Source organism: Syngnathus typhle, linkage group LG14, assembly GCF_033458585.1.
Source record: "Syngnathus typhle isolate RoL2023-S1 ecotype Sweden linkage group LG14, RoL_Styp_1.0, whole genome shotgun sequence".
In the NCBI taxonomy this organism is placed as follows: Eukaryota; Metazoa; Chordata; class Actinopteri; order Syngnathiformes; family Syngnathidae; genus Syngnathus; species Syngnathus typhle.
Genome location: NC_083751.1, coordinates 4,874,159 through 4,895,000, shown reverse-complemented (window position 1 = coordinate 4,895,000; position 20,842 = coordinate 4,874,159). Strand labels below are relative to the sequence as shown.

The window sequence follows — 20,842 nt, the reverse complement described above, 5'->3', positions numbered from 1 at the left end:
CATGGCTGGAAATGAAATCCACTATATAGTCAACTATTTCTGTAAAATAATAGAGAATGTTGAACTGTTGTAAAATAACAATTTGAAAAGATAATTTAATGCTAGCAAAACAACTAATGTATTCCTTATGGAGCACTTTAGACCTCACCATTATTATCACTCGTCTAATTTGTCTCCTTTTCCAACAAATTACGGTAAATTGTGAGACGACACAAACAGTAGACTGAATAAAATAGTTAAACGTTTACTTACGGTTTTAAGCCACCAGAGGGCAGCAATGTTCCATTCTTCCCGAGACGACAACTCACTGAGTAAAAGTGTCAAACTCATTCTTCTAGCGGGCAAATAATTGTTAAAATGTTGCCCATTGAGAACAATGCCCATTTATTGGATTAAAAACTATGTATTTACCATCATATAAAAGAGTGAATGCATTTTATAGTATTTATTAAATTCATAATTTGTTGTTTTGTCTTCGCTCATTTAAAAAACAACTCCATTGGAAACAAATGCATCAATGAAAAGATGGCAAAAAATAATGAAGTCGAATTTCAATCACAGAAATAATTGGGTTGCTACTGATTGCAATTTTTTGTCCAATTTTGTCAACAAGTCACCTGTAGATTTTGTTCACGTGCAGGAGCACCATCTGCATCAACGAGAGCCCAAACAAGCAGACCACAATTGGAACAGCCATTTATTTTGGCAGCCATCACTGCTGGTAATCCACCCAGTTGTGTTGCTGTCACGGGATTTGCCACAGCATGGGATGTCATTGTATTTATTCCAAGAATGCCCCGCTGGGTTTGTTTAATCTTTTCCCACCATATAAACACAAATGAATTCACGCCAGCGTACCACATTTAAAAACAGGGACCGGTTTTAATCAAGATTAATGTAGTCGGTGGCATTTGTGTCATTCGTAAATCAGATTTGGGGATTACATTTATTAGGGACGACAGTTAGAGTAAATGTTTGTGGGCTTGCCAAGGGGTGCTGAAGAATTGTGTGTAACAAACATTACAAGAAAACAAACAAAACAACAAACAAAATACAGTTTGGTCAGCTGAGTCTTAAGCAACTGTGATGTCATTGTCAGTCAACAGCAAGTGACAAAATGGCCGCCCCCTTGAGATGGAGAAAAAAATTGTGGATTTTGCTACTTAGTTTATCTTCCACAAGTGGAATATTAATAAGAATGCCGTGTTTAGATGAGTAGGGGTGCACAGAACATATTATTGTAACAAAATGTTGAGACTTGAGATCCTCTTCAAGAGTCTAAAACCATTTTTAAGGATGTTGTCTTATCGCTGCCTTTGTTACACTTCTCAATCTTTTCATTTAATCTTGGTTAACATGGTTGAGCAAGACATGTAATACGAAGATTAGCCCTAAGTCGTGCTTGGAAAATCAATTGAGATGAGGGGAAACTCCACTGCATGCGAGGCCACTGTATCAAGCTTTAGAAGTTCCTCCATATCTGTGGAAACAGCGGGAAAAAGGTCGAGTGGGAATTCATTGGTAGACCAATGAAATTGGGTGCAGGGGATGAAAGTCTCATCAAGTGAACTTTGCTTTAAAATGTGGCGATGTGAAGCTGCAGCACTCGCTCCCGATTGACAGAAGCCAATTACAGGCCAAAAAGCTATTCCTCCATGACGGAAACAGATCGTATAGTGACTCACCAATTCATGAAAAGACTTAAGAAAAACTGTGGTCTCTTGAGGGGAGGCAAAAAGAGGCATTGGTACAGTGTGCAGTCTTAAAAAAGAAATATTTTGAATGATACAGAAGTCCCACCCACATAATAACTAAATACATAAACAGACGGATGGACGGACGAAATAACGAACGAACAAATAAATAAATAAATAAATGAATAACTATACAAATAAATAACGCAAATAAGATTAATTATTCATCCATTCTTTTATTTACTGTACAAAGGCTGGAAGAAAAATCATTATTCTTTAATGGCAATGACCCTCACTTGAATTGTCCACAAATATCCCACAAAGCAGAATAACATATGATTCCGGTTGCTATAGTTACCCTCGTTTTTAACAATCTCTCACGTGAGAACAAAAAAAAAAAAAAATGAGGCTTCTGCCCACTTGCTCTTGAGGACATAATAGGACCATTCGATAATGAATGGAATGAATGGAGACAGTAAATGGAAGGGGACAACCTTGAGTGCCGTGGCCCAGATCAATGCAACAAAATAGCTCAATGCACAGCAGGGGTGTGCTTTTCTTGTTTTAAAGGCAAAACGGTCCCTGTTGTGTTTGTGCGTCATTACTATTGTAATGATGAGTTCATCGTAGGTCGACGCTCAAAAGTGCCAATAAAATAACAATGCATGTGGAGAAACAATTTTCTGAAAACTTGTTATCGATCAAAACCCTTTTGGGTCACGTGGAAAAAAGAAAACTTCCAGTTTCCTTGTGCCACCCCTTCATCAATAACTTTTTCTTCTTCCAGAGACTTTGTGACTTTCTGATAGCACAAGCGTGGAACATCGCGGCACACCGACACCGACTCTTACCGCGTGTGACATCACACATATCAGAGAAGTTGCTCAGCCTTGATGTTGAGGCCAACTCACATGAGAGTTGATGCAAATGATCCCATCGCATTGGCTGGCTGCACTGATCTTCCCGCTATGCTACCTAGTTGGTGGAAGATATTTTTTGGTTCATATTTATGTATGCAGCAAGTTTTGCAAAAAAAAATAGCAACAACGACTTCGGCGAGAGATATGTTGATAAAAATAGAGACGTGCTATTATTTGAACATATTTTCATCATCTGTGTATGTCCAAACTAAGTAAAACACAAATGATCTAAAGTTTTTTTTTGGTATTCCAGATGACGGGTTGGGAATTCTCCCATCAAAGTAACGCACCTGAGAGGTCTTAAGAGTGCACCGCATTTGTCAGACTGGCATTTCGGCTAATGAATGGCATTTGGGTCCCTGCATCTCTACGCGATGTTTTTTTTCCAGAGGCTCCAAAAAGGCTCATTAGCATATTTTGCATCCCAACTTTCAATTAGAGGCCTGTTATCGTTTGACCTTCATTTTACATATCTGTGATGCTCGGATGGCAAAAAGGAGCTCATTGTCAAATGTCATAGCGAGTCATCATTGACAGCTAAGCTAACAAAGGAGTCATTATGCATTTTTTTTTTTTTGCCTTGCCTTTAGGTAGCTAGCTCGCGGCAGGATTCCCTGAGGAAGCGAGACATCCTGTAAATAGTGCTGTAGTGAATCCGCTTCCTCGTGGACGTCAATCGATGAATATTTCACACCGCAGTCGACCTGCTGACCTTACATTTGGAAGGAAAGCTATCTCCTGAGGATTTGCGCTTGCAGGATTTTCTAGCCAGGATAATGCTGCACTGATCTGAGTGCATTTATGATGTTGAAATTATCATCAAAACAACATATTTTATATTTATGAGATGTGGAAAGAGATGCAAAGTTAAAATTTATTTTCCAACCTTTGTTGAGCGAGGACGTATATTGTATTTCAAAATGCCACACAATTTATATGTCAGAATTAAGCGATCGTATTTCAGAACCTTAGCGTAATAGAAGTTGGGTTTTTTTAACAATTAAAATTAAGCAGCTTTTAAATATCAAAATGAAAAATGAAAAATGAATACAACTGATTAATTCATGAACTACTAGAGGCACCCCACTGAGAATTTACTCATTAGATGCTTGCGCTAGTGTTTACAAGCAAAGCAGGCACCTTCTATTAAAAAAAATAAAAATAAAAATGAAGTACCTCAATTATACAAAGTTAAAGGATTTTTAGAAAAAATCTTTTTGAAAATGTGTGCTGCAAACCGTACAAAAAAATCCATATGCGCTTGAATTAAGGTTTTCTTTTCTTTTTTAAAGCAGTGCTTTCGTTTCTAGCTCATGCAGTTATTGCAGAGCCCTTTGGAACCGTAATCAAACCATTACATAATGTTCCTCTTTTTTATGGCTCAACTAGCATGACTTTGTGACTTCTTGCTTTGTACAGAGAAATCGAGTTCAATTCCATTTTCACCTATACTTGCAGTCCTATTCCATGACCTCCATGCTCATATCATGCGGTGACACTTGCTTCTGTTTCCTCCTACGTTTTCTGGCAGCGTTGTGAAGTTAAATGTGGAAACACGTGTTTGCTGCCTCTAAATTCTATAGCTGCCAAGGAGGCTATGTTTGTCCCGTTCCGTTGTTTTGTCAGGCTGTTGAGTCATCGAGTTTGTCTTTTGGCAGGGTTACAAAAAAAAAACTTGTCCAAGCATACTTTTGTCTCAAATCTTGCACAATAATCAATCAATTGATGATCTGCGGGTTTTTTTTGGGGGGGGGAAGCTAACTCAAATTGCCATTATAATTCTCTTCTGATTTGCTAACTTTTACGTTCCAGGTTTTGCTGTGTTGTTCTATTGTCTCTCAAAAGTATGGCAAAGGTCGTAAGGAATATGTCAACAACAAGTTACGGAAATAAAGACTTTGGTCTAACCATCTTCAAGCGAAGACCTTCTCCAGATGTAAAACAGTGTGTGCTTAAGCGGCCAATCAGGTTCGATCTGATCTACTCCAATAGGGGACAAGCATTCTGGCCGACTGGGTGTGCTGCGTTGGAGTTTCAACTTTGGACCCAACAAAAGCAGCTGAGTGATTCAATAGAAAGTCTTCATCAGCAGAGCTTCTCAACAGGAAAAAAAAAGGATATTTTGAAAGGATTTTATTTGTCTCCTTGATTTACGACCCAAGAAGGGAAACTATGGAGCACTACTCTGACCAGGTAAATACTGTAGTTTAATATATTTACATCAACATATGACAGTGAAAACGTATTACAGGTTATTCTGTGATTATAAGTATAAAGTTTAATGGATACGGCTATGATCATTAATCAGACCGAATTTTTTGTCAGTTCAATAACCGATTTCACCGACATGACCGCAATACATACTTTTAAGGGAGTGTCAATCAAAACTGTGAGTCATTATCTCGCCAAAGGGAGAATTTTAGATTCAGCTCTTATATTGGATTTAATAAGTTGATACTGCTGCTATCACAAAGGATCACTGAGTTTTATTGCAGTTCCAACTACAGAGAGAATAGATGTATTATTTTAATGAATCAGTTGGGCGAAAAAAAAATTATGGAATATTTGATACGGCTCTTGTTTTTAACCCTGTGAAATATTATTGGCGATATTGTCAAAATGGTTTGGTTTGGTTCTGTGGGTCTTCACAAACTTTTTAACTTGAACCACAAGGTGACTTTTTACGCCGATATAGACGAGCAGGGAACATACGTATTGTACCTGACACTTGACAAATCATGATCAAGCAGTGAAGAAGCGGCTGGGGGAGTCGTGGCCTTTTGACCTGAGTGTGACTTCCGGAAAAAGAAACTTGACAAATGACACATGACAGCAGGCGTATGACGGCATGGAGCTGCTGGATTGGCTGTTTGATCAAAATGATGGAATCCTTCGGCATGAAGAAGCGGGACAACAATGCAACCGGCAGCACCACTGGCCAGAGCAGGAACCAAACGTGCGTAAAACCGTCAATCATCTACTTTTCCTTGTCGCCGGACTATCATCTCAGCATGTTACCTCGTATACAAGACTAGAAAAATAATCAAACCTTCCACCCGAGCAGATGCTCCAGCTGGCTGAACAGGCGGATGCCGACTTCCTCAACGCCTTATTAAGTGGAGGAGAATCAGCGTCGGGTTCGCCGATCTGGTCCCCCTCGCCGAGCGACAGCGGGATCAGCGAAGACCCGCCTTCGGATCAGATGGATAGCCCACAGCGACCTGAGAGCCCCCCCGAGGATATTCATTGTATGGGTCTGAGGTCACAGGCCAAAGCAGCCTTGGAGGCTCAAACGTCCTTCAAACTAAGTTAGCTTAGTTCACTTGCTAGCGAACGCAATACTGATTGTTTATTGTGATATTAGTTTCATTCGTGTGTGTTTTTGAAGATGTCTGGGAAGGCGAGCACCCCGCGGAGAGGACGAGATATCCACAATATTCTGCGGACGTAAACAGAGAGCCGCCGTGCTCCGGCTCGTCTCTGACTGTTAAGGATCTCTTGCTGAGTGGCACAACTGAGCCGGCAAGTGAGACAAAATGGGGGAGTGAACTGAAGGATTATGGCTGATAATGCTTTGACTCACTGTTTATATTTGAGAGTCTGTAAGATACATGGATCCTCGGCGGTTTCCGACACTCCAGTGGGAACGGAAATCTCGACTTGGTGCAAGATGCACGACGGCAACCATTTTATTATTCAGTGTTGCTACTGTTATCTTGAAAAACGTAATCAGATTCCTCATCAACAATTACTCTTTCAAAACAAATCTTTATTGAAATGATTCTTTTAAAAGTTATTTTATGAGTTACATTCAGGATATCGTCAAACTCATCGTAAAAATGAACAAAATATGAGCGGAAAAATCGGAGCACTCGTTAAGCTAACATGGCGTTAAATACAGGTGTCAAACTCAAGGCCGTTTTAAGTCGCGTTTTTTTTTCCTAGTTTGGGTGGGGGGGCGACTTATATACATATATATGGTTTTTTTCACTTTTTTGGGCATTTTATGGCTGGTGCGACTTATACTCCGGTGCGACTTATAGTCCGAAAATTACGGTAATTAAGTCAGTCCAAACAAAACAAAAAAAAAAAAGCATTCTGAATAGACGCAGCCCAGCCAGTCCTTAATTAATATAGGAAATATTTCATTTCTTTTTATCTTAATTATTCAGACACAAGGAGTATAAAAAAAAAAATAAAAATCAAGTATTGATCCAAGCTTTCCAGCCCAGTTGATTAAGGCGATGAGTGGCAGAATGCCGCTTGGCTCATCACACTGTGATTTCTCGAGGCTTGGCGCAGGAATGAGAGCAATGGCGGCAAGTGGCATGCTAATTTAACTATGCCTTGAGAGGCCGCAGGGAGACCGGCGGCAAGCTGTAATCGGGCGACGGCAGTGAGGAAGTGTAATTAAGAGCAGCACCTCCTACTGAATCACATGTGCCGTCTCCCTTCCAGCCTCCGCAGCCGTTCCAACAGTCCATTCAAGAACTGATTCTCAATGAAGACGAGAAGAAGCTCCTCGCCAAGGAAGGCGTGACTCTACCCAGCCAACTACCACTCACCAAGGTTCGTTATAAGAACAAACCAGTTCAAACCACTCACTCCAAAAAAATCTATTCCAATCAGTATGAAGAAAGGATCCTGAAGAAAATACGCAGAAAGATTCGCAATAAGCAGTCGGCCCAGGAGAGCCGCAAAAAGAAGAAAGAGTACATTGATGGATTGGAAAGCAGGTAACAGTTTTTAACATTTAGATTGCTCTGAGCATTTGAGCAGTAGCGTGGCTAAAATTTCTTTTGAACTCTTCTCACTATTTTTCCAGTGTTAACCCGTTCACTACCATTGACGGCTATAGACGTCCAAGTTCCATTTTAACTTGGCTGGCAGTGAATATAGCAATTATCTCGCTAACATAGTGGGATGGTGATTGAGCCTTGCAGCGAATAGCAAATGAATTGAATATTCAAACTCTGCTCTATACGAACTTGAAGTGTTCTGTTGGAATAGCAGTTGTAACCAAACCATTTTGCCAAGCCTTCCAATTTGAGCACAGCTTGTACTCTTTCTGGGTATATGTGTGTTTTCAGAATGGCTGCATGCAGCGCACATAACCAGGAACTTCAGCGGAAAGTGTCTCAGCTGGAGAAATGTAACATGTAAGCGACTATAAAATGGAACCCTTCTCGGCGCGAGACCTCACGCTGTAATCCGAAAGGAGTCATCCACTTCACAACCTCTCCTACATCTTCCTTTGCCACCCAGCCTTCACATCATTCATTTTACATTATCTTCTTTCTGATTATTCTTTCATGGATTTGTCTCCGCAGTTCACTAATGGAACAGTTGCGCCGGCTCCAAGCTCTGGTCATGAATACAACTAACAAGCCGGCCCAGACTGGAACGTGTGTGTTGGTATGAACTCGTCGGCCGATATATATTATAAAAAAAAAAAAATCCTGATAGCAATCCAAAATGTGAAAGCCAACTAAAAGCCCAATCATGACATGACAATCTCTGAAGACACACAAGAAAAAAAGCACAATCCTTAAATCTAAAAGTACCTTTTTTGAATGGAAGCCATGTTCCGTCTTTGATCAGCGCCGTAGCACAGCGTACGCCGCCCAAGGCTATAAGGAGGGAAGAATATTTGAAATTTGAGCTTTAATGGATATGGATGTGTGTCACTGAATAGGTTATGATGAACTAGAGAAGCACAGAAAAGATGCACCAACGACACAGTGCTTCCTGTTTATTAGGGATTACTAGATCATTAAATAAAAACATCCGCAAATGATTAAATTGAGGGCATGTAATATAAAAAAAAAAAAAAAGAGTCAAATAAATTAGTGATATCTGGAGAAATAGTTGTCACTTCACACCACTGGAAAAAGAAAGCTTAATTTTTGAGGGTGGCATTTATTTGTCGAAGCGACTAACTCTAAATGCATTCCGTGAAAAATATGCAAGCAGTGTTTTTCCCCCTCTCCTCCCGCTTTCTTGTCTCCTTTTGACTTCTTTATCCCCCTCAGGTACTCCTACTGTCCTTCTCCCTAATCCTCTTCCCAAGCCTCAAGCCCTACGCTGACACCAAAGTTAGCCAAGGAGACTTCAGCCCAGTCAGAAGTGAGTAACCTTGAATGGCAAATAGCTCCCAGCGTGACCGTTAAGGGTGACACGTGGAAGACTTGGGAATTCTTTTTTTTAGCTGTATGAGGATTTGCTGTCAATTTCAGTAGCTAACTTTAATGACCTTCCCTCTGACATACCAAAAGTATGCATGTTAAGTTCAGCTAAGATCCAAAATTGTCAGTAGCGCCAAATATGAGTGGCAAATTGTGATTGGCTGACGATCAATGCAGTTGTGCCCCGCCTACTTTCTGCTCATCTGCTGCTCACCCTTGACCGTAATGAGTAGTCGGATCATTATTGATGTTGCTTTCATTTTTATGGTGTGTGGAGAGGAGCCTTGGGGAAAAATTCTATCAAATTGAATGAAATATTATGCAAGTCCAGACTTTTTGGTTTGCTATTCATAACTGAGGGAAAACTTGTCACAGGCGATGAACGCAGCTAAGATGGCAGCCCATAAACTATAGTAATGGACTTTTCCAGAGGCGTTTGTTTCATTCTGGCCTCTTAATTTTCCCACAGTCCAGTCACGTGCCCTGCAGAACGTGCAGGCCTCCCGCGTGCTGCACGTCATCGATCCCCCGTTGGCCACCCAAGACGAATCGAAGCCGGCGCACGGGCGATTCCCGGCAGATGCGGGATTGGAAATCACCACCCTGATGGGGAACATGAAGCTGAACCAAGAACTGGACGCCATGTCTCCGAACCGCAGCCAGGAGGAAACGCTGGGGCATTTCCACATTGACCCTGTCACCGGCCACATAGCAAGTGTAACTTTGAATCCCAAACGTTCTGCTGGCTTACCGCCGAACGCTGATGACATGTAAAAGAAGCTCCAGTGAAGCTGTTTTTTTTTTTGTTTGTTTTTTTAATCATGTCGTAAAGATTCTGTTTCTTTGCAGTTTTCTCATTTGCAGTGCTCTTTTGTATCGTCGTGTGCATTTCAATGTCAAACTAAAATTGCCTGTCAACTTACATCTTTTCAAGTGTGATCTAACAAGAACGTTTCTTAATTTGGTTCAAACCTTTACATAGAAATCAGCAATATACAGAAAAAAAGCAATCTTTGTATACTTTTACGCCTCTCAGATGCTTTAAATTGATTAAAACACACTTTTAAAACAAATTTCTCAGCAACTGTTCTTACTCTCACTAGCATGGTTCTCCAAATAAGAGGTCAAGTGTGCTTGCTTCAAGCTGTTTGTTTGTCACTTATAAATTTACTGTAAAGCTCATACAGAAGAGAATAAATGTCCACAAAAAAAAGGTTTAACCAAAAATGATCAGCTAGTTTAATGCTAACACGTGATAAAAACGACTAGAGATGGCCTAGTGAAAATTAACTTAGATGTAACTATGATATTGGATCATCAGGGAAGCAGCACACACATTTCTATTGATTGATTCGCATATTTCCCCCCAAAAAAGTAAAAGATCTCTGAAAGGTAAAGTGGCCAAACACTGTGCCATGTAGCTTTCTTCCCCCACGTTAAACCTCCACACTCTCCACGATTCTTCTGCGGAAGCAGCTGATCCAATGTACAAACAAGACATCTCTCAAAGGGCAAATATGTCACCAGGGACAATAGAAAGGGAGAAAACTAAGCCAAAGGTTGAATAGACAAGCTCTTATCACCAGACGTATTGACATATTTACTCATTGGAAAAGCTTGTGTCTGCAACATGACCATACAAAATAAAAGTCTTTGGGTTGCTCACTAAATCCTCTTGAAATTATTATCAGCATCATTATTATTATTATTATTATTATTATTATTATTAAATCCAATGTGTGGCCTTTATACTTCCTGATAGCTTCACTCCAGTCTTCTCCAAACCATGAAAGTGTAAATTTAATTCATTTCAGTACTACAATGCTTTTGCATTCTCAGCAAGAGTCTAATCATAATTTTCTTTTGCGTAGTGAAAATGCAAATATTGTGATCATACATGGAGATAAAAGTTTCAATTGTTTATCTCTGCCAGACATCTATGTATTGTAGGATGGTTCTTTCTTTTGTTCTAGGATGAGCTGTACGGCAAATTGAAGAATGTTATTTTCTCTTCGTTTTAATCAGGATGGAAGTGTCTCAGGCACAAGCTTCTCCAATCAAGATCCGAATGCATTACTTTGATTAAGGAAATTCTCCGAGGAGCCTCTCCACCCGGACAAGCTCCCGCCAAGCGGGGCGAACCATAAGAGGAATCTTGTCCATCAAAGTCAAAAGGCTAAATCCGCTCATCTTTAATCTACAAATGGGATTAAAGTTTTAAGGTTGAGACAGTAAAAACTTGACGCTTCCGCAAACACAACATGCCTTTTCCAATTAGGCTGAGCCAAAGGGGGATTTGCAAAGAGACTCGATGGATGACACCTGACAGAAATGTGAAACTATTTGAACGTTTATGTTTCCGCCCGCCCAAGGTGTTTGCCAAACTTCTGAGCCTAATCACGTAACTTTCTTCCATTTTTACACCACCAAACAACCTTTCATCAGTTAAGAGGGGCTCCAATATTTGCCTGACCCCCAATGAGGACAATCCTTGGTCAGATGTTTGCTTGTCTGCAGCTCTAATCACACACATAGCGAGGATTAGCTTACATACAATGCATAACTCTCAGCAGTATTTTCGGTTTTCTCGGATTTAGGATGTATGATGTGTAATTACAAGCTTTTGGGTCTATTTGGTGATTGGACGGGATCAGGCTCATTAGTCATCCTCCGGTATTAACTGCTCCTCATTTTGTCTGCGGCCTGGACGCCACTTATCGGCTTTGCTCAAATCTGTAAGCTATCCAAATATCAAACTGACCATGTGACATGCAGCCGGATATTAACGGTGACACACTGGAAATTAATTTGGGTGAATTCTTTTCAACGGCGCCTATTTTGTTCATGTCGCTCAGCCGCATTGAGTAGTTGCTATTCATGTGACATGATTCTCAGAAAAGACTATGATTATTTTCTTTTCTTTATTATTATTATTTTTTTATTATTAATTTACTTCTCTGACATGTCTTACAATTTGTAAAATAATACTTTTTTGTCATAATATTGTGATTTTATCATTCAAAATTATTCACACATTTGGAAAGCTGATTTTATAGACCATTTGTTTTTTTAGAAAAAAATAGTTTTCACATTTGTGTTATGTAGTCATGTTTAATTTAAAATTCATGGTGGCATTTAGATTGCTGAGCTTTTGATTAAAAAAAACTTTCTTTTTTTAGTCTTCAAAACATCATGACCTTCAGAATGACTTGTTTTGCTTATTTCTAAGACTGCTAAAATCCCCCCCCAAAAACCCTCTTCAGATGTTGATCGGGGCCAAAGCCTTTCAGTCTCCCAACTTTTTGTTTGTCCTTAGATAAAACAAAATCCAAAGAAGCAAACTTCGATGAAAAAAATAGCCAAGTGGCTCTATCATTGTTCTAAACTACAACAAAAGCTCAAATAGTGCCGAAATAAATATATTCTCATTAAGTCACTTTAATTATTCCTGCTTCTGATCACTGTATCACAACTGTAGGCCGGGTGACAAAATGTTATGGCAGCTGAGTGAGTGGGAAGCGCTTTAAATCAGCTTTGGATGAAGCTGTACGCCTTCTTAAAATGTTTCGAAATATAGACCTCATTTTTATTTACTACACAGTTAAAGGAATGAGGACGTTATTCAATACTCGCATTATGTTTTCTGTTCATTTTACCGTCAGTAAGAGATAGGATTAGATTAATTTGATTGGCTGGTTTAAGCAGCAAAAATGATGCCAATTAATCATTTTAATACCCAAAACATTCCATAATTGCAACTACTTCAACACCTATTTAAATTAACGCTGCTTTTATAGGGGTCGTTCAACAAGTTGATGTCATTCGAGACAAGAGCTGCATTGAAAATAGAAAATGAAAAGGGAAAAATCGAGATTGTATTGTCCATTATTGTTAGAGGAGATGACGTCAAGAAGCAGAGAAAGATTTTTCGCAGCCCGTCGGGAGACGAGAAACAACCAAAACAAAAAAAAACACTACTGCGGACAAAAGCAAGGCGATGAAAGTGAATTTGGAGAGCAGCATAGCTGTTTGGGAATATTTGCTTCATCAACATTCACGGTGCATTTTCATTCAAATAAAAGACCACTTGAATAATATTCCTATTGTAAGAAGACGCTCGGTTTGAATGTCGTTGTCCGTAGCAACTTGTATAAGCGGTGAATATTCAGGAAATTATCTCAAACCTTTCTGAAAGGGGCACAATCATTTTCTCACGTTTTATTTCGAAGAATATGAATATAGCAGATCACGTCTTTCAAAAAACGACTTTTTAGCCTATTAGATGAAAGGCCCTGAATCGATTGTAGAGTTTGGTCATTAAGCACTAATGGTCTGGACCAAACCTCAATAATTGATCTTATCATTTTTAAATTAAGAAGAAGGTCCATAAATCTGATAACTTTTAGCCTGATAGATGAACCTCATGGTCTCGTGTTCAAGATCAAGAGAATTGTGGAGGCTATTCAAAAACTCGGCAGTGCACATTCAGCACTAGTCGCGGCTCCCATGAGGTTGAATGTGAACGCTGTTCTTTTATTCGTGGAGGCACTCAGTGCTCGAGGCACAATCCCATCAAGCCGCATGCATCGAGTAATTCTTTCATTTTTAATTGTGCTGTCATCCGGGTTTCAGGAGTCGCATTTTTGAATAGGTAGAAAATCATTGAAAATACCGGTGTCCAGTATTTATTGCCCAACGACAAAAAAAAGTGCCATCAAGCTAATCGGAATGAAAAAAAAATCAAAGTAAAAACTAAAGATGCGATTTTCATCGTAATCTTAGTCAATAGTGTTTTTCGCAAAAACTGAAGCAAAATGAGGAAGAAAAAAAAGCGTTGCTTGCAAACCGATGGAAAAATTGTAGAATACAGTGTGATGCGTAATTAGTGTATAGCATCATTGCTTTACATTCCGTGGAGAGCAATTTATATGCACCCACTCAAATGTCAGCTGCCTTTAAGACTTCTATGACTCATTTTGAAACCTGACAACCTCAATGTTGAGTTTTCCAGGTCTTTGAAAAAACAAGAAATGAATCACAATGGATTAAACCGCAGCAAAATCCAAATGAAGGATTTCTGTCCAGTTTCGCTTTTTAATTAAGACTGTCAGCTGCACATGACTTCCATCTTGGATCACACTAAGCTTTGTTGACAGGTGTACATCCAGTTGAAGACAGCATGAAAAATGGGATTTTTCCGAGACCTTTCGTTATGAAAGCTGGCAGCATAACAACAAGGCTTTGAAGTAGTTATTGCTTATATTACACTATGACAGCCAACAATATATATTTTTTTAATAATACTGAGTTGCTGAAGTTTGACTGGTGGTGTCAGGGAAGAATTATTATTATTCTTATTGTGGTAACAGCATTCAAATGCAGCACGCTGAAAAATATTCATATCGCTCTCTATTTTATGTGTACACGCACTCTCGTCAAAGTAGATCTTTTTTTTTTCATAGTATTCATGGTTTATTTGCCTTTATTTCAAGATGAGATTTATTTAAAGGACCAAAACATTTATGTATAACAAATCGGATATACAGATTAATTTAATTGTGCTAAAAAAAAAAAATGGGAAGAAAACCTTGGAGAAATAATCTTATTAAGTCACAATCAGAATATGAGGGGAGAAAAAAAACATTATTTTTTTTTTTAGCCAACAGGTGTCTCAAAATGTTAAATATGTTTATCTGTGTTTAAGTAGCTCAAAAGTAAGGGAGAAGTTGTGTAACCCTGACGTGAGCCGCTTAACACTCTCATGATATGAGCTCCGTTTCAAGGCTCACCCACACAATCCCAGAGATGTCACCCCGATTGTTTGTGCCCTCTTTCCTACGCCCCGCCCCCTCCCGTAACGGTCATGCCTGAGAATTTTGACGTAGCAGCGGGAATCGAAGCATGACTCCTCTCCGTCGGCCAGATGAGCGCCGTCAGCGTTAGTGAGCTGTTGCGCTCTGACTTGCAAAGCGATAAGCAACAGAGCGGCGAGTAGTCGAGCGGAGGAGGAGAGGAAGATCACAGCGGGGCGGCAGCTTTAGAGCAACCTGACACAGATATAGGAAGAATATGCAGAGCTGCGTGCCACTTTCCCGACCGCTTTGCCTCCTGTTTCGTAATCCCCGGCTCTCCAACTTTGCCCCGGCGGGAGGTATGTGATCGACTGGGTCCGATATGAACGAAAGCGGAGTTGGAAGTCTGGCTCCAGAGTCATGTCAGCAGCAGATGATGGCGGAAGACAACAGCGGGAACTGTAGCGGCAGTTCCAGCGGAAACCTGTCGCTGCATTGCTGGTTGCAGCTGCTCACCAGGGAATCGGGATCGGAATTCCAAGGAGACACCTCCAGCCTTGTGGTCCGGGTGATGATCGCCTGCGTCTACTCGGTGGTGTGTGCGTTGGGGCTGGTGGGCAACGTACTGGCGCTGTGTCTGCTGCACTCACGTTACAGGCAGAAACAATCGTCCATCAACTGCTTCGTGATGGGGCTGGCCATCACCGACCTGCAGTTTGTGCTGACTCTGCCCTTCTGGGCTGTGGACACGGCGTTGGACTTCCGTTGGCCGTTCGGCAGAGTCATGTGTAAGATCGTCAGCTCGGTGACGACCATGAACATGTACGCCAGCGTTTTCTTCCTCACCGCCATGAGCGTGGCGCGTTATTATTCTATCTCCTCGGCGCTCAAGATGCACAGCAGGAGGGCGGCGGCCACACGGGCTAAGTGGACCTGTCTGGGGATCTGGGCCGTGTCTCTGTTGGTCACGTTGCCTCACGCCATCTACTCCACCACCGCCCAAGTGTCAGACGAGGAACTTTGCCTAGTGCGTTTCCCGGAAACGGCCAACTGGGACCCGCAGCTTCTTTTGGGCTTGTACCACCTTCAAAAAGTCCTGCTTGGCTTCCTCATCCCTCTCATCATCATCAGCGTCTGCTACCTACTACTTCTACGCCTCGTCCTCAGCCGGCGCATTTCCGGCGCCGCCAATCCGGAGGTGGAACAAGGCCGACAAAACCGTCGCTCCAAAGTCACCAAATCCATCGTGATTGTGGTTCTGTCCTTCTTTCTGTGCTGGCTTCCCAATCAGGCTCTGACACTGTGGGGGGTGCTCATCAAGTTTGACCTGGTGCCCTTCAGCAAAGCTTTCTACAACGTCCAAGCCTACGCTTTCCCGCTGACTGTGTGCCTGGCGCACACCAACAGTTGCCTCAATCCGGTGCTCTACTGCCTGATCCGCCGCGAGTTCCGGGCAGGTCTCAAGGAGCTTGTCCTCCGCACCACGCCATCCTTCAGGGGTCTGACTCATCTGCTGCGACGCAAAGGCAAAGTGGCAGAGGCGCCGCCCGTCATGGTGCTGGTGCAAATGGATGTGTGAGCAGCAGACAGATGGACGGACGGACGGACGGATTAGATGGCTCGGAGACAGTTTTCCAAGTGGAGGAAGCGGCTGTCAGTGGCCTCACCCAAATCCCATCAAGGCATCAAATGCCAACTCCTTCATTTATATTCTGCTTTTGTGAGAATAACAATCATGCAGCGACGCAGCGAGACATGGCCCACTTTCCCCTTTGCCGCGTTATGTAATCACAAATACTTTTTCTCACCATTTGTCTCTTTGTGGTAGACCCTGATTGTGATGCCCCTCCCCTCCTCCTCGCCCCTCTCCTGGAATGTAATCATGAATATGTATCAATGTCAATCATGAATGAGTTTTTGAGAGCTGAAGCACTTAGCTGCTCATCTGGGATGAGCTCGAGGGTTGCGACGTGTAATCCTTATTTAACATTTGCGAACGAGGAGCGGCGAGGTATCAAATTTATATTCACGGAAAAATCCCTCCGGCTTCGGATGAGGAGTCAGTGATTCGTACAACGGAAGTTTGTTTTGCTTTTTTTAATTGCAGTGTTTGCTCTTTTGTCTGTTGGTGTGCGTTGTTCATGTTGTGAAAATCGCTTACAAGTTATTAAAAGAAGCTTACTAGATTTAAGAACAAAGGCAGTGAAGTGAAATTGTGATGTCAATGGACCTCATTCACACCGCACGTGTAGTTTGTTTAGTTTGTAGTCGGAACAAAAAAAGTTAACAGGAGTCGTGAGCAGTTTTTAAACATTGCTATAAAATACAATATAGATGAATATTAACGACATTGTTTTTTTGTTCTCTCAAACGAGCAATAAAAAAAGGTTAACCATGAGCATTTCCAGTCTTTCAAAGAAAAAAAAGTGTGTTCAATTTTTTTCATGAATTTATCAGACACAATCTTTCATTACATGACTGAGTCTTTTTTTCTCAGCTAAAATATACACATATGCCAAATTAAAAATGACTTTGACTCAAATTTACAAACAAGTACTTGTGGCCAAGGACGACGCTTCGTTATACTCGCCTTGCATTAAAAACGTTTTTGTGGTTAAATCAATTTGAAGGGACATTTATGTGTGATCTTCTGTAAGGAAGGAGCAAATACATTTTGTGAGGCGTAATCATTGTGGACTCAGCTGTATAATTTGGCTGTCCTTGAGGAGGCGTTGGATTCGACTGCCTTGTTCAAAAGTCAAACAAAACCCAAAAAAAAGAAGCTAAAAGGGCACAGAGCATCTGTGACATAATCCCCCCCCCCCCAAAAAAAAATCATGCAAATATCTGTTAGCTACTATTTAATTATCTTTATACATTGACTCAAGTAACAAAATAGTTGCTATCAATATAATCTAACATTAAAGCCAAAGCTATGTAAATTCACACCAGTTCAATGTAAGCTACATTGGAAAATAATGAGCGTTGTCGGAGCGATAAACAGTGACACTAATTAGAGGCTGACTAAGTTTGAGGGCGAGTCGTGATTCAAACACTTTTGTCCACAGACTTAGATCTAAGCACAACCCGAAAAATTAATGGCACCAATTTGCACTGCGAAAACATTTGTGGTAACTGAACTCCTTCAAACAGAATTCGCCAAATGGGTGTTAGTAGGGAAATAGGAGTTCAGAAGATTACACCTCACATTTTTCCATCCCATTAAGATGATTTAAGCATATATCAGTTAGATTGTTTGTTTTATTAGTTTCTTTTTGCAACATTAAAAGTGTTTTAGCTTAGCAGATAGAATCACATTTTATGTTAAAAGGACTGAACCAGCTACTTTGCCTCTAGCAAAACACCTAGAAAGGTAGAAAAAGAATTATCATTAATTAGTGGTGAAGCGGCTTAGGCCTGACGTGTTTCTTTGAATTATTTACTCCCCTTGGGCAGTGGACCGAAACAAAACAAAAAAAGTCCTGTCATTGCAACCGACCTAAATGTAACGTCCTCATTATTTTTGTTTCCACGTTGACAGCCATGCGCACCAAAAGAATTTTCAGCTTTTTTTTTTTTTCCTCTCTACTTAGTCGCGTGCCGTTCTCGGTCACTGTCCTTGTGACATTGATCGTTGCATGTTAATGGAGCAGCATCTGTTGACCTTATAGTCACAATGTGTGGTAGTTTATTCAACCTTGAATCTTTATTATCGTGCACCGCCTTGAATTGATGACTCTGGTTGCCATGGTGATGACTGCCACACCGAAATCTAGTGGACCGTAATGATGCCGGACCGTTTTATGTTGAGTTATCTCGAGCTTCGGCTCTAACATAACTTTCAGATCCCTTTCTCGCACCCCACCTCGAGAAAATCTATTTTTTATCATTATAGTTTAAATTGGGTTGTAGAAAGAAATAAGCACAAACATGAAAAGACAAGAATCATTTCATCAATACTCAATTATGCTCCCCAAGGACAGGAAGCTATCGTAGGAGGTAGCATGGCATCCAAGGAGATGACCTTTCCTTATGCATCGTGTTTGACACATCTAATCGTGGCCCATTAGCAGGACACCTATAGGCTCTTTTGATGCCGCGTTGACTTTTTCAGCTTCAGAAGGAATTATTTGAGAGGCATATTCGTCGTGAGTCATTTTGATCAAAAAGAACATGCAGGGAAACTGACGTGCAAAAGCTTGCTGTGTAGCCTTCACACGTGAGGCGTCATACTGATTGAGCTCTGGGGGGGGGGCTGATGAAGATGATGATGATGATGCACAACATGGAGAGCTTATTATCGTGGAGCTCTTCCAGATGGTATCCACCTCATTTGTTATGAAAAATTACTTTCTTTGTGAATTCATTTGGATTCACAGCTCCCTCCAAAAGTTTTATTTTTCATTTTCTCGATATTTCCCAATTAGTCATCTCAACCAGCATCTAATTTTGAGTTTCTAGCGCCATGATACTCACATAAAGGTTTCAGTCAACTTCTTGAAACATTTTGCAGCATTTTTATTTCTATACTTTCTGCTATGAATTCAATTTTCAATCTCAAGGCCACAAAATGTTTTCATGCCGAGTATAAAGACGCCTGAATACAATACGTTCATCACTCCTCGACCGGGTCTCTGCTCGGCTCCTATTTTTGCAAATGTCGGTTTCTTTTCTCTGTAATAATCACTTTGGATGCTGCCCTGGTTATTTATCATGCTATGTTTGCTCGGGGTGGGCATTGTTCCGTCCGAGTAAATATCCGCAAAAATCCAAGCGGAAGCCTCGGCGGTTGACAGAGTGCAACCCAATTTTGAATGGGGTGAATGGGGTGAATGCATGAATGCGCTTACCACCACGCTGCCCGCCAACCTCCCCTGGCCGTTGTGTGAAAAGATACACAAGTATCACCATTGAAAACCTCACAAGGTATTCCTCAGGGGTCGATGATAAGCCCCTATCAGTTTCTTTTATTCTGTAAATTTTAAGATTATTAAATGTAAAGACTGCATTCATAAAATTTTCAAATTCATACGTCAGATTCTAACAGCAACTGGGCAATCTTCACGATGGGAATTTTGCTGCTGTCTGTTGAGTGACGGCGCCCAAAGTGCTTTGTCTTATCATCGGGTTTAGAGCTAGAAAGATCACGCCAGTGTGCCGTGACCAGTGTTGGCTTTGGAGATGCGCGATAAAGCAAGGTCAAAATGATTTGGACAAAATGATTTGGAAGTAGGGTTCCGTCCGGCTCCATGTGCAGCCGGATTTTCTGTATTTACCTCATTTTCATATTATCTCCCTCTTTGTTTTGCTGATCCCCTGGGGCCTTTCACTTTAGGCTTAGGTAAAGAAAAAAGGCGACATTTGTTGTCTCTTGGAGTGCAAAACGGCGTGACGAGTAGTTTGTCCCGCCGCTAGCTAACGTTAAATCCTTTCACATTTAATTAGGATGACTTTTTTACTCTCCATTAGAGGAAATCCAAAGCAAACCCCAAAGGGGTTAGACTACTTTCCGCGACCAATGTTTTCAAGGCTTTTGAACATTTCCTATAATTGAAAGCACTCTTGTTACGTGTGACAGCACGACACAGTGAATGTGGCGAGTGACAAATGAGTTGAGAGACAGTGATTAAAGTGACTCACAAAGCCATGATGTCAGTGACAGCTAGCGTTGAGGAACAAAGAGAGGAATTTGTTTTGTTTTCTGACAACGTAAGCAATGCAGCAAATAAAACTTGCTTTTGTACATTTCATAAAAACTTGATGACAGAATCCACTCGTATTATCTTTCTCCACAAATGAAGTGTTCAACAGTATTGTCTCCTGATGTCCTTAGCCAACGTCGCCATTTTGTTTCTCACAATACGATTGATTCAAGGACTCCAGTAATGCTCGAATACACGGGAGGGAAAATAAGGAATTTAACACTTGGAGATGGCGTTAAGAACCCCAGACAGCAGTTCAGCTAAGCAAGTCAGTTCTGACAAAAGGGTGAAGGGAAAAAAATGAATGATTATTCTATTATAGGACACGATGGCAAGCATCTCATTCACTCGTGATGGCCAATTTCCTTCCCCCACTGGCAAAGCGTGACCCTTAAAAGTCAGATTTCTAATCTTATGCCTTTCAAACTCTTGCTGAGATTCATGGCGAGGTTAATAGAAGCTATTCTGAATTAAAGTCTTTCCATGCAGTTCACCTTTTCCACAGGGACACTTCATCAAGTGCTGCCGTGACTGGGAGGGATTCAAAAG

General features: G+C 40.9%; 2 protein-coding genes across 7 annotated transcripts; both read left to right on the top strand.

Moving 5' to 3' along the window:
- The first annotated feature begins 4,511 nt into the window (after positions 1-4,511).
- creb3l3a (cAMP responsive element binding protein 3-like 3a) lies at positions 4,512-9,872 on the top strand. Of its 6 annotated transcripts, none has more exons than XM_061298355.1 (10): positions 4,512-4,807; positions 5,451-5,570; positions 5,679-5,922; positions 5,979-6,136; positions 7,073-7,183; positions 7,244-7,350; positions 7,705-7,773; positions 7,945-8,029; positions 8,647-8,740; positions 9,269-9,872. In XM_061298355.1, the coding sequence occupies exons 1-10, from the start codon at positions 4,787-4,789 to the stop codon at positions 9,571-9,573; spliced, it is 1,314 nt and encodes a 437-aa protein (XP_061154339.1). In that variant the 5' UTR covers positions 4,512-4,786; the 3' UTR covers positions 9,574-9,872. The 6 variants fall into 6 exon arrangements, with proteins under 6 accessions (XP_061154339.1, XP_061154342.1, XP_061154341.1 ...); XM_061298358.1 differs by having other exon boundaries at positions 5,365-5,570; XM_061298357.1 differs by having other exon boundaries at positions 4,515-4,807; positions 6,003-6,136.
- A 4,865-nt stretch (positions 9,873-14,737) lies between these two features.
- Positions 14,738-16,931, top strand: rxfp3.2b (relaxin family peptide receptor 3.2b). The gene has a single exon (XM_061297757.1). It carries the CDS (start codon positions 14,974-14,976, stop codon positions 16,168-16,170), a length of 1,197 nt encoding a protein of 398 aa, XP_061153741.1. The 5' UTR covers positions 14,738-14,973; the 3' UTR covers positions 16,171-16,931.
- The last annotated feature ends 3,911 nt before the right edge of the window (positions 16,932-20,842 follow it).

Excerpts from the sequence above, each read along its gene's own strand:
- creb3l3a (XM_061298354.1), top strand. The coding sequence starts at position 4,787 with ATGGAGCACTACTCTGACCAG. Across the intron at positions 4,808-5,447 it reads TGGAGCACTACTCTGACCAG|CAGGCGTATGACGGCATGGA; the intron begins GTAAATACTGTA and ends GACACATGACAG. Across the intron at positions 8,741-9,268 it reads AGACTTCAGCCCAGTCAGAA|TCCAGTCACGTGCCCTGCAG; the intron begins GTGAGTAACCTT and ends ATTTTCCCACAG.
- rxfp3.2b (XM_061297757.1), top strand. The coding sequence starts at position 14,974 with ATGAACGAAAGCGGAGTTGGAAGTCTGGCTCCAGAGTCATGTCAGCAG.